Source organism: Mesoplodon bidens (genome assembly GCF_964165515.1).
Source record: "Mesoplodon bidens genome assembly, chromosome: 11".
NCBI lineage: Eukaryota > Metazoa > Chordata > Mammalia > Artiodactyla > Ziphiidae > Mesoplodon > Mesoplodon bidens.
Genome location: NC_138167.1, coordinates 48,155,016 through 48,169,055, shown reverse-complemented (window position 1 = coordinate 48,169,055; position 14,040 = coordinate 48,155,016). Strand labels below are relative to the sequence as shown.

Genomic DNA, 14,040 nt, shown 5'->3' with positions numbered 1-14,040 from the left:
CTATTATGAAAGGAGCATGAGAAAGATGTAATTTTCAAAAAAAGAGAACAGCTGAGAAGATAATGCCCTCTCAAGGGACACTGGCTTTTGTTAAGGAGAGAAGCTAAGCCAGAGAGGAAGGGTTGCAAATAGAAAGCCTTCTGCAGTGGTGGAGGTAGTGTGGAGAGGTGTTCCTTAAAGTACAGGGAATTAAGTGGACCCATTTACGATGAGGAGGTGAAGTGCAATAGGACTGAATTGGAATGAAATGAAAGATGGTTGAGAAAAACAGGCAGTAGGAAGAGGGGAGTTAACTAGGAGTATGGGTAACAGGGAAGGAAACTGGTAGTCTGAGAAGCTTGGTAGAAGTACTTATTACTTGAATCTGAAGGGAAATATCAAATAGTTATGTATTTAAGGAAACTAGAGGACTTAGGAAGAAGGGGTTTGACACCTGGCCTCTCCCCCTTGCCCTTCCCCAACACACACAAGCATAAACACACATTGAATGCAGTGTTGATTATTTAATGCCACCACAAATTCTCCCTCGTGGCCTAGTGGAGGCAAACAAGATGAAGCTCAGTCTGCTGATGCTTAGTTTTTCTTTTTCTTTTCTCTAACTGACTTTTCTTAATGTCAACACTGCTCCCTAGTTCCATTTTTCTTACTTCTTCCTCTACTGTTTCTCATACAGGAGCAGGGTGGATGAGGGCAGATTCAGGAAGTGAGAGTGGAGTGTGAGAAAGAAAAACAGATTAAAATTATAAGTTGAAAGAGAAAAAAGTTTACTCCTAAATGTATATGCAGAACTCAGGCTAGGAAGAGCATGTATAGAAAGAAAATGAAATGGACTTAAGTGTGCTTATAGATCCTGTTGTGATAACTTAGAAGAAAATCACTCAGGAAAGTCTCAAATTCTCCTGAGGAAGGTCCAAGAGAAAACAGTGCTTAAAGTTACATCAGACAGATGAGCATTAGACATCAATAGGATCTTCCAGGTCTGATGCTATTGCAAAGGAAGCTATGAATGCTCTTTCCTGGAGCCTTTCAGCACTGGAGAGTTACCCAACGGTCAGGGTTGGAGAAGGGATCTTCCCCTCCAGGAGTCTTCCCACTAGACAGACTCTGCCTGGTAAAAGCTGCTCCTCCCAAGTGCCCTCACCACAGCCCCTTTCATTTCTTTATTTCAAAAACTGTAGATGATGGGGTTGCACATGGGGGTGATGACGGTGTAGAGGAGAGAGAAAGGCTTGTCTTTGTCAGGACCATGTTTGCTGCGTGGTTCATGTAAGAGAACATGGCTGAGGTGTAGAAAAAGATGACCACAGTCAGATGGGAGGCACAAGTAGAGAAGGTCTTCCCCAGACCAGAGGAGGAGGCTCTGCCCAGGATGGAGGCCAGGATGTGGGCATAAGAGATGACAATGAGCACCATGGGGCTGAGCAGCACCACAACAGCATCAGCAAAGATGACTCTCAGACTAAACTGGGGGTCTCCATAGAGAGAGCAATCACTATGGGGGCCTCGCAGAAGAAGTTTTCTATGTGGTTGTCTCTGCAGAAGGGATTCTGGAATGACATATACTCAAGAAAGATGCCATTGATCAGCCCAAAGAACCAGGCAGTACTCACCAGCCTCACACAGACCTGCTGGTTCATGATCTGGGCATAGCTAAATGGGTGGCAGATAGCAACATAACAGGCATAGACCATGAAAGCCAAGAGGATGCACTCAGCCACACCCACATCAAAAACCAGATACATGTGGGTCAAGCACGAGGCAAAGGAGACCACATAGTTCTTGACCACCAGGTGGATCAGCATCAGCATTCCACCAGGTGGAATGGTGGTAGGAACGAAGTAGATATTCAGGAAGGATAGGTGGCCAAGGAACAGCGTGGGGCTATTGAGCCTGGGATCTGTCCAGGTGATGAAGATGATGAGGCCATTCATGGGCATGGCAAGGCTGTCGAGGGCTAGGAAGAGGACAAAGAGCAATGCCCGTGTGGAAGGGGAGCTCTGCTCAAAGCCCACGAGGATAAACTCTATCACTATGCTCCTATTCCCTATATCCACAATCTGAGGCCTGCTTGAAGAGGGAGGACAGCAAAAGCACAGACAGGATAGCTGTGTACGGGTTTTATCCACTTGTATAAAAATAGATTAAGGGCAAAAGGGTGAAAGAGATGGGAATTTCAGTAAACTCCATGTGAGTCGGCAGTGTCATGGGCACTGAAAATACCAGTTCTACTGTAGGCAGGAATAATGGAAACATATTATGAACCAAGAGAGATTCTGTTGTACTTCGTATGAATCAAGTTGGACCTGAAATACTGTATCCAGTTCTGTGATATCTATTTCAAATGATTATATACCAATGGGATTATGTTCAGAGACAAAAATATTGTGAATGATCTAGGAACCACATGACAAACTTTTTGCGGTACGCGGGCCTCTCACTGTTGTGGCCTCTCCTGTTGCAGAGCACAGGCTCTGGACGCGCAGGCTCAGCGGCCATGGCTCACGGGCCCAGCCGCTCCGTGGCATGTGGGATCCTCCTGGACCGGAGCATGAACCCGTGTCCCCTGCATCGGCAGGCGGACTCTCAACCACTGCGCCACCAGGGAAGCCCACGTGACAAACTCTTAAAGGAAACTTTAAAGGAAAGACTTAGGGTGAATCTGAGAGGTCCCTTTAAAAGTCAAGTGGTTTTTCATTTGGGAGAGAGAATTTACTTTTTCTGTGTCACCTCCAATGATTAGAACTGAAACCAGAGAGTATAAAAACCAGAACAAAGTATGGGTATTTCTAATTATAAATTTTTGTTTTCCTGACTATAAATGTAATGCTTGCTTATTATAGAACATCTGAAAAGTACCAAAAAGCAAAAGTAAAAATAAATAAATAAAAGGACACAACCAGAGAGAAACCACACCTGTGTTTTAGTTCATGTCTTTTCAGTAGTTGTTTCTCTTTGTTTACATTTTAAAAGGTTTTAAGACTAATACAAAACCTGATAGAACCTTCCATAGGAACCTAAGTGAGGGAGAGAAGTATACCTTCAACAAGAAAAGCAGCAAAGACCCTGGATACACATGGACCCGAGCTGCTCACAGCCTCCTTGGAGGCTCCATGCGGGCCAAACCCACTCTGGGGGAGTAATCAATTAAGGGTTCACAGACGAAAGGTTCACTTATGATAGCAGGAAAAGTAAGACATGGCAGCATAGAAGTACTTGAGCTCACCACCTCCCACAAAAACACCAAAATCACAACTAACTGCTGAACAACCATCAACAAAAAAGACTGGAACCTACCAAAGAAGATATTCTATATCCAAAGATAAAGAAGCAGCCACAATGAGAAGGTAGGAGGGGCACATTTGCAAAAAACTCAAATCCCATACCCACTGCGTGGGCAACCCACAAATTGGAAAATAATTCTATCTCAGAGGTACTCCCACAGGACTGACTGTTCTGAGCCCTGCATCAGGCTCCCCAGCCTGGTGATCTTGCATTGGGAGGAGGAGCCCCCAGAGCATTTGGTTTGAAGGCCAGTGGGCCTTGATCACAGGAACTCCACAGGACTGAAGGAGACAGAAACTCCACTCTTGGAGGGCACTCACAAGGTCTTGTGTGCACCGGGACCCAGGGGAAAAAGCACTGACTTCATAGGAGTGTGGGCCAGACCTACCTACTGGTCTTGGAGGGACTTCTGGGGAGGCAGGGGGTGGCTGTGGCTCACTGTGGGACAAGGACACTGGTGGCAAAGATACCGGGGAGTACTCAATGTTGTGAGCTCTCCTGGAGGCTACCCACCCAACAGCCTGTAGGCTCCACTGCTGGGACGCCTCAGGCCAAACAGCCAACAGGGCGGGAACATAGCTCCACCCATCAGCAGACAGCCTGTCTAAATCTTCCTGAGCCCAAATCCACCTCTACACACACCTTTGACACGGCCCTGCCCACCAGAGGGACAAGACCCAGCTCCACCAACCAGTGGGCACACACCAGTCCCTCCCACCAGGAAGCCTTCATAAGACTCTTAGACCAGCCTCAACCACCAGGGGGCAGACACCAGAAGCAAGAGGAACTACAATCCTGCAGCCTGTAGAATGGAAATTGCAATCACAGAAAGCTAGAGAAAATGAGATAGAAGAGGAATATGTTCCAGACGAAGAAACAAGATAAAACCCCAGAAGAACAACTCAGTGAAATGGAGATAGGCAATCTACCTGAAAAAGAATTCAGAGTAATAATAGTAAAGATGATCCAGGATCTTGGAAAGACAATGGAGGCACAGACCGAGAGGATACAAGAAATGTTTAACAAAGAGATAGAATATATAAAGAGCAAAGGGAGTTGAACAATACAGTAACTTAAATGAAAAATACACTAGAGGGAATCAATAGCGGAAAAAATGAGGCAGAAGAACAGCTGGAAGACAGAATGGTGGAAATCACTGCCACAGGACAGAATAAAGAAAAGAGAATAAACAGAAATGATGACAGTTTAAGAAACTTCTGGGAGAACATTAAACACACCACCATTCGCATTATAGGAGTCCCAGAAGGATAAGAGAGAGAGAAAGAACCTGAGAAAATATTTGAAGAGATAATAGCTGAAAAATTCCCTAACATGGGAAAGGAAACAGTCACCCAAGTCCAGAAAGTGCACAGTCCCATACAAGATAAACCCAAGGAGGAATACATGGAGACACATATTAATCAAAGTGACAAAATTAAAGACAAAGAGAAAATATTAAAAGCAACAAGAGAAAAGCAACAAATAACATACAAGGGAATCCCCATAAGGTTATCAGCTGATTTTTCAGCAAAAACTCTGCAGGCCAGAAGGCACTGGTACAATATATCTAAAGTGATGAAATGGAAAACGTACAACAAAGAATACACTACCCAGCAAGGCTCATTCAGATTTTATGGAGAGATCAAAAGCTTTACAGACAAGCAAAAGCTAAGAGAATTCAGCACCACCAAATCAGCTTTACACAAAATGCTAAAGGAACTCTGTAGGTGGAAATGAAAGGCCACGACTGGAAACAAGAAAATTATGAATAGGCAAGCTCACCTGTAAAGGCAAACATACAGTAAAGGTATGAAATCATCCACACACAAATATGATATCAAAGCAAACAACCATGAGAAGAGGAGAGTACAAATGCAAGATATTGGAAACACATTTGAAATTAAGTGACCAGGAAAAAACAATCTTGTATATATATAGACTGCTATATCAAAATCTCATGGTAACCACAAACCAAAAATCTACAATAGATACACACACACAAAAGAAAAAGGAATCCAAACACAACACTAAAGTTAGTTACCAAATCACAAGAGAAGAGAACAAAAGAGGACAGGAAGAAAAAAGACCTACAAAACCAAATCCAAAACAATTAACAATATGGCAATAAGAACATATATAATAATAATTACCTTATATGTAAACATTCTAAATTCTCCAACCAAAAGAAATAGATTGGATGAATGGATACAAAAACAACACCTATATATATGCTGTCTAAAAGAGACCCACTTCAGATCTAGGGACACATACAGACTGAAAGTGGGGGGGATGGAAAAAGATACTGCATACAAACAGAAATCAAATGAAAGCTGGAGTGGCAATTCTCATATCACGCAAAATAGACTTTAAAATAAAGACTGTTACAAGAGACAAAGAAGGAAGGACACTACATAACAATCAAGGAAACAATCCAAGAAGAAGATAAAACAATTGTAAATATCTATGCACCCAACATAGGAGCACCTCAATATATAAGGCAAATGCTAACAGCCACAAAAGGAGAAATCAACAGTAACTCAATAATAGGGGAGGACTTTAACACCCCACTTACATCAATGGATAGATCATCCAGTCAGAAAATCAATAAAGAAACGAAGGCCTTAAGTGACACACTAGACCAGATGGACTTAACTGATATTTATAGAGCATTCTATCTGAAAGCAGCAGAATACACATTCTTCTCAAGCGCACATGGAACATTCGCCAGGATAGATCTTGGGTCACAAATCAAGACTTGTTAAATTTAAGAAAACTGAAATTGTATCAAGCAACTTTTCCCACCACAACGCTACGAGATTAGAAATCAATTACAGGAAAAAAACTGTAAAAAACACAAACATGTGGAGGATAAACAGTACACTGCTAAATAACTGAAATATCACTGAAGAAATCAAAGAGGAAATAAAAGAATACATAGATACAAATGACAATGAAAATATGATGATCCAAAACCGACGGGATGCAGCAAAAGCAGTTCTAAGAGAGAAGTTTATAGCAATTCAATCTCACCTCAAGAAACATGAAAAATCTCAAATAAACAATCTAACCTTACACTTAAAGCAACTAGAGAAAGAAGAGCAAAGAAAACCCAAAGTTTAGTAGAAGGAAAGAAATCATAAAGATCAGAATAGAAATAAATGAAATAGATACGAAGAAAATAATAGCAAAGATCAAGAAAACTAAAAGTTGGTTCTTTGATGGGGCTTCCCTCATGGTCCAGTGGTTAAGAATCTGCCTTCCAGTGCAGGGGACATGGGTTCGATCCCTGGTCGGGGAAATAAGATCCCACATGTTGTGGGGCAAATAAGCCTGCATGCCACAACTACTGAGCCTGTAAACTCTGGAGCCCAGAAGCCACAACTAGAGAGCCTGTGTGCCACAACTAGTGAAGCCTACACACTGCAACAAAGAGCCCAAGCCTACACACCACAATGAAGAGCCCACGTGCCACAACGAAGACCCAGCACAGTGAAAAAAAGAAAGAAAAAAAAAGTTTGTTCTTTGAGAAGATGAACAAAACTGATAAACCTGTAGCCAGACTCATCAAGAAAAAAAGGGAGAGGACTCAAATCAATAAAACTAGAAATGGAAAAGGAGAAATCACAACTGATGCCACAGAAATACACAGGTTCATAAGAGACTACTACAAGCAACTATATGCCAATAACATGGACTACCTGGAAGAAATGGACAAATTCTTGGAAAGGTACAACTTTCCAAGACTGAACAGGAAGAATTAGAAAATATAAACAGACCAATCACAAGTAATGAAATAGAAACTGCAATTCAAAATATTCTAAGAAATTATAGTCAAGGACCAGATGGCTTCACAGACGAATTCTATCAAACTGTTTAGAGAAGAGATAACACCTATCCTTCCCAAACTCTTCCAAAATATAGCAGAGGGAGGAATACTCCCAAACTCGTTCTACGAGGCCACCATCACCCTAATACCAAAACCAGACAAAGATATCACCAAAAAAAGAAATTTACAGACCAGTATCACGGATGAACATAGACGCAAAAATCCTCAACAAAATACTAGCAAACAGAATCCAACAACACATTAAAAGGATTATACATTATGATCAAGTGGGATTTAGCCCAGGGATGCAAGGATTCTTCAATATACGTGAGTCAATGTGATACACCATATTAACAAATTGAAGAAGAAAAACCATATGACCATCTCAATAGATGAAAAAAGCTTCAATACCCATTTATGATAAAAACTCTCCAGAATGTGGACACAGAGGGAACCTACTTCAACATAATAAAGGGCGTATATGACAAACCCACAGCAAACATCATTCTCAGTGGTGAAAAACTGAAAGCATTTCCTCTAAGATCAGTATCAAGACAAGGACGCCCAATCTTGCCACTTTTATTCAACATAGATCTGGAAGTCCTAGCCATGGCAATCAGAGAAGAATAAGAAATAAAAGGAATACAAATAGGAAAAGAAGAAGTAAAACTGTCACTGTTTGTAGATGACATGATACTATACATAGAGAATCCTAAATATGCCACCAGAAAACTACTAGAGCTAATCAATGAATCTGGTAAAGTTGCAGGATACAAAATTAATGCACAGAAATCTCTTGCATTCCTATACACTAACAACAAAAGATCAGAAAGAGAAATTAAGGAAACAATCCCATTTACCATCGCAAAAAAAAAAAAAAAGAATAAAGTACCTAGGAATAAGCTTACCTAAGGAGGCAAAAGACATGTAATCAGAAAACTAATATAAAACACTGATGAAATAAATCAAAGATGACACCAACGGATGGAGAAATATACCATGTTCTTGGATTGGAAGAATCAATATTGTGAAAATGAATATACTACCCAAAGCAATCTACAGATTCAATGCAATCCCTATCAAATTACCAACGGCATTCTTCACAGAATTAGAACAAAAAGTTTTACAATTTGTATGTAAACACAAAAGACCCCAAATAGCCAGAGCAATCTTGAGAAAGAAAAACAGAGCTGGAGGAATCAGGCTCCCTGATTTCAAAGTATACTACAAAGCTACAGTAATCAAGACAGTATGGTACTGGCACAAAAACAGAAATATAGATCAATGGAACAGGATAGAAAGCCCAGAGATAAACCCACACACATATGGTCACCTTATCTTTGATAAAGGAGGCAGGAATGTACAGTGGAGAAAGGACAGCCTCTTCAATAAGTGGTGCTGGGAAAACTGGACAAGGACATGTAAAAGTATGAGATTAGATCACTCCCTAACACCATACACAAAAATAAGCTCAAAATGGATTAAAGACCTAAATGTAAGGCCAGAAACTATCAAACTCTTAGAGGAAAACATAGGCAGAACACTCTATGACATAGATCACAGCAAGATCCTTTTGACCCACCTCCTAGAGAAATGGAAATAAATAGAAAATATATATTGATAATTACCTTAAATGTAAATGGACTAAATGCTCCAACCAAAAGAAACAGACTGGCTGAATGGATACAAAAACAAGACCCATATATATGCTGTCTACAAGAGACCCACTTCAGACTTAGGGACACATACAGACTGAAAGTAAGGGGATGGAAAAAGATATTCCACGCAAATGGAAATCAAAAGAAAGCTGGAGTAGCAATTCTCATATCAGACAAAATAGGCTTTAAAATAAAGACTATTACAAGAGACAAAGAAGGACACTACATAATGATAAAGGCATCAATCCAAGAAGAAGATAGAACAATTGTAAATATTTATGCATCCAACATAGGAGCACCTTAATACATAAGGCAAATGCTAACAGCCATAAAAGGGGAAATTGACAGTAACACAGTCATAGTAGGGGACTTTAACACCCCACTTTCACCAATGGACAGATCATCCAAAATGAAAATACATAAGGAAACACAAGCTTTAACTGATTCTTTAAACAAGGTGGACGTAATTGATATTAATAGGACATTACATCCAAAAACAACAGAATACATTGTCTTTGCAAATGCTCATGGAACATTCTCCAGGATAGGTCATATCTTGGGTCACAAATCAAGCCTTGGCAAATTTAAGAAAATTGAAATTGTATCAAGTATGTTTTCCGACCACAATGCTATGATACTAGATATCAATTACAGGAAAAAATCTGTAAAAAATACAAACATGTGGAGGCTAAACAATACATTACATAATAACCAAGAGATCACTGAACAAATCAAAGAGGAAATCAAAAAATACCTAGAAACAAATGACAATGAAAACACGATGACCCAAAACCTATGGGATGCACCAAAAGCAGTTAGTTCTAAGAGGGAAGTTTATAGCAATACAATCCTACCTCAAGAAACAAGAAGCATCTCAAACAAACAAACTAACCTTACATCTAAAGCAATTAGAGAAAGAAAAACAAAAAAAACCCCAAAGTGAGCAGAAGGAAAGAAATCATAAACATCAGACAAGAAATAAAGGAAAAAGAAATGAAGGAAAGAAGAGCAAAGAACAATAAAACTAAAAGCTGGTTCTTTGAGAAGATAAACAAAATTGATAAACCATTAGCCAGACTCATCTAGGAAAAAAGGGAGAAGACTCAAATCAATAGAGTTAGAAATGAAAAAGGAGAAGTAACAACTGACACTGCAGAAATACAAAGGATCATGAGAAATTACTACAAGCAACTATATGCCAATAAAATGGACAACCTGGAAGAAATGGACAAGTTCTTAGGAAAGCACAACCTTCCGAGGCTGAACCAGGAAGAAATAGAAAACATAAACAGACCAATCACAAGCACTGAAATCGAGACTGTGATTTAAAATGTCCTAACAAACAAAAGCCCAAGATCAGATGGCTTCAGAGGCGAATTCTATCAAGCATTTAGAGAAGAGCTAACACCCATCCTTCTCAAACTCTTCCAAATTATAGAAGACGGAGGAACACTCCCAAACTCATTCTACGAGGCCACCATCACCCTGATACCAAAACCAGACAAAGAAGTCACAAAGAAAGAAAACTACAGGGCAATATCACTGATGAACATAGATGCAAAAATCCTCAACAAAATACTAGCAAACAGAATCCAACAGCACATTAAAAGGATCATACACCATGATCAAGTGGGGTTTATCCCAGGAATGCAAGGATTGTTCAATATACACAAATCAATCAATGTGATACACCATATTAAAAAATTGAAGGAGAAAAACCATATGATCATCTCAATAGATGCATAAAAAGCTATCAACAAAATTTAACACCCATTTAAGATAAAAACCCTCCAGAAATCAGGCATAGAGGGAACTTTCCTCAACATAATAAAGGCCATATATGACAAACCCACAGACAACATCATTCTCAATGGTGAAAAAGTGAAACCATTTCCTCTAAGATCAGGAAGAAGAAAAGGCTGTTCACTCTCACCACTATTATTCAACATAGTTTTGGAAGATTTAGCCACAGCAATCAGAGAAGAACAAGAAATAAAAGGAATACAAATCGGAAAAGAAGAAGTAAAGCTGTCACTGTTTGCAGATGACATCATACTATACATAGAGAATCCTAAAGATGCCACCAGAAAACTACTAGAGCTAATCAATGAATTTGGTAAAGTAGCAGGATACAAAATTAATGCACAGAAATCTCTTGCATTCCTATACACTAATGATGAAAAATCTGAAAGACAAATTAAGGAAACACTCCCATTTACGAGTGCAACAAAAAGAATAAAATACCTAGGAGAAAACCTACCTAAGGAGACAAAAGACCTGTATGCAGAAAACTATAAGACACTGATGAAAGAAATTAAAGATGACACAAACAGATATAGAGATATACCGTGTTCTTGGATTGGAAGAATCAACATTGTGAAAATGACTATACTACCCAAAGCAATTTACAGATTCAATGCAATCCCTATCAAACAACCAATGGCATTTTTCACAGAACTAGAAGAAAACCTTTCACAATTTGTATGTAAACACAAAAGACCTTGAATACCCAAAGCAATCTTGAGAAAGGAAAACAGAGCTGGAAGAATCAGGCTCCCTGACTTCAGACTATACTACAAAGCTACAGTAATCAAGACAGTATGGTACTGGTACAAAAACAGAAATATAGACCAATGGAACAGGAAAGAAAGCCCAGAGATAAACCCACACACATATGGTCACCTTATCTTTGATAAAGGAGGCAAGAATATACAATGGAGAAAAGACAGCCCCTTCATTAAGTGGTGCTGGGAAAACTGGACAGCTACATGTAAAAGAATGAAATTAGAACACTCCCTAACACCATACACAAAAATGAACTCAAAATGGATTAAAGAACTAAATGTAAGGCCAGACACCATAAAACTTTTAGGGGAAAGCATAGGCAGAACACTCTATGACATAAATCACAGCAAGATCCTTTTTGACCCACCTCCTAGAGAAATGGAAATAAAAAAAATAAACAAATGGGACCTAATGAAACTTAAAAGCTTTTGCACAGCAAAGGAAAGCATAAACAAGACGAAAAGACAACCCTCAGAATAGGAGAAAATATTTGCAAATGAAGCAACTGACAAACGATTAATCTCCAAAATTTACAAGCAGCTCAGTATCAAAAAAACAAACAACCCAATCCAAAAATGGGCAGAAGATAAATAGACATTTCTTCAAAAAAGATATACAGATTACCAACAAACACATGAAAGGCTGCATAACATCACTAATCATTAGAGAAATGCAAATCAAAACTACAGTGAAATATCACCTCACACCGGTCAGAATGGCCATCATCAAAAAATCTACAAACAATAAATACTGGAGAGGTTGTGGAGAAATGGAACCCTCTTGCACTGTTGGTGGGAATGTAAATTGATACAGCCACTATGGAGAACAGTATGGAGATTCCTTAAAAAACTAAAACTAGAACTACCATATGACCCAGCAATCCCACTACTGGGCATATACCCTGAGAAAACCATAATTCAAAGAGTCATGTACCACAAAGTTCACTGCAGCTCTATTTACAATAGCCAGGACATGGAAGCAACCTAAGTGTCCATCAACAGATGAATGGATAAAGAAGATGTGGCACATATATACAATGGAATATTACTCAGCCATAAAAAGAAATGAAATTGAGTTTTTTGTAGTGAGGTGGATAGACCTAGAGTCTGTCATCCAGAGTGAAGTAAGTCAGAAATAGAAAAACAAATACCGTATGCTAAGACATATATATGGAATCTAAGAAAAAAAAAAAAGGTCATGAAGAACCTGAGGGTAAGACGGGAATTAAGACACAGACCTAGTAGAGAATGGACTTGAGGATATGGGGAGAGGGAAGGGTAAGCTGTGACAAAATGAGAGAGTGGCATGGACATATATATATACACTACCAAACGTAAAATAGATAGCTAGTGGGAAGCAGCCGTATAGCACAGGGAGATCAGCTCGGTGGTTTGTGACCACCTAGAGGGGTGGGATAGGGAGAGTGGGAGGGAGGGAGATGCAAGAGGGAAGAGATGTGGGAACATATGTATATGTATAACTGATTCACTTTGTTATAAAGCAGAAACTAACACACCATTGTAAAGCAATTATACTCCAATAAAGATGTTAAAAAAAAAAGGTGTGGCACATATAAAACATGGAATATTGGGGCTTCCCTGGTGGCGCAGTGGTTGAGAGTCCGCCTGCCGATGCAGGGGACGTGGGTTCCTACCCCGGTCCGGAGGATCCCACATGCCGCAGAGCGGCTGGGCCCGTGAGCCATGGCCACTGAGCCTACGCATCCAGAGCCTGTGCTCCGCAATGGGAGAGGCCACAACAGTGAGAGGCCCATGTGCTGCAAAAGAAAAAAAAAAAAAAGGAATATTCCTCAGCCATAAAAAGAAACGAAACTGAGTTATTTGTAGTGAGGTGGATGGACCTAGAGACTGTCATACAGAGTGAAGTAAGTCAGAAAGAGAAAAATAAATACTGTATGCTAACACATATATATGGAATATTTTAAAAAATGTTTCTGAAGAGCTTAGGGGCAGGACAGGAACAAAGACGCTGACGTAGAGAATGGACTTGAGGACACAGGGAGGGGGAAGTGTAAGCTGGGACGAAGTGAGAGAGTGGCATGTGCTTATATATACTACCAAATGTAAAATAGATAGCTAGTGGGAAGCAGCTGCATAGCACAGGGAAATCAGCTTGGTGCTTTGTGACCACCTAGAGGGGTGGGATAGGGAGAGTGGGAGGGAGACGCAGAGGGAGGGGATATGAGGATATATATGTATATATAGCTGATTCACTTTGTTATAAAGCAGAAACTAACACACCATTGTAAAGCAATTATACTCCAATAAAGATGTTAAAAATAAATAAATAAAAATTAAAAAAATAAAAAATCCTTTAGCCAGACTCACCAAGAAAAGAAGAGAGCCCAAAAAAATAAAACCAGAAATTAAGGAAGAAAAATTACAATGGACACTACGGAAATACAAAGGATTATAAGAGTACACTATGAACAATTAAATGCCAACAAATTAGACAGGCTGGAATAAATGAATAAATTCCTAGAACCATATAATCTTTAAAGCCTGAGTCATAAAGAAATAGAAAATCTGAACAGACTGATTACTAGTAATGAAATTAAATCAGTAATAAGAAAACTTGCATCCTAAAATTTCAGATCCAGAACACTTCACAGGTGAATTTTTGCCAAACCTATAAAGAAGATTTAATACATATCCTTCTCAAATTATTCCAAAAATTGAAGAAGAAACA

The 14,040-nt window shown here is 39.4% G+C and overlaps 1 protein-coding gene across 1 annotated transcript; it reads right to left on the bottom strand.

Annotated features, from left to right (window-relative positions):
• Positions 1-1,093: 1,093 nt before the first annotated feature.
• On the bottom strand, positions 1,094-2,030 carry OR10AD1 (olfactory receptor family 10 subfamily AD member 1; the record flags this gene model as incomplete). The annotated part of the gene is given in 4 exon segments (XM_081249554.1): positions 1,094-1,165; positions 1,169-1,263; positions 1,266-1,478; positions 1,481-2,030. Coding segments are annotated over 4 exon segments (837 nt in total). The 5' UTR covers positions 1,938-2,030.
• Positions 2,031-14,040: the final 12,010 nt, after the last annotated feature.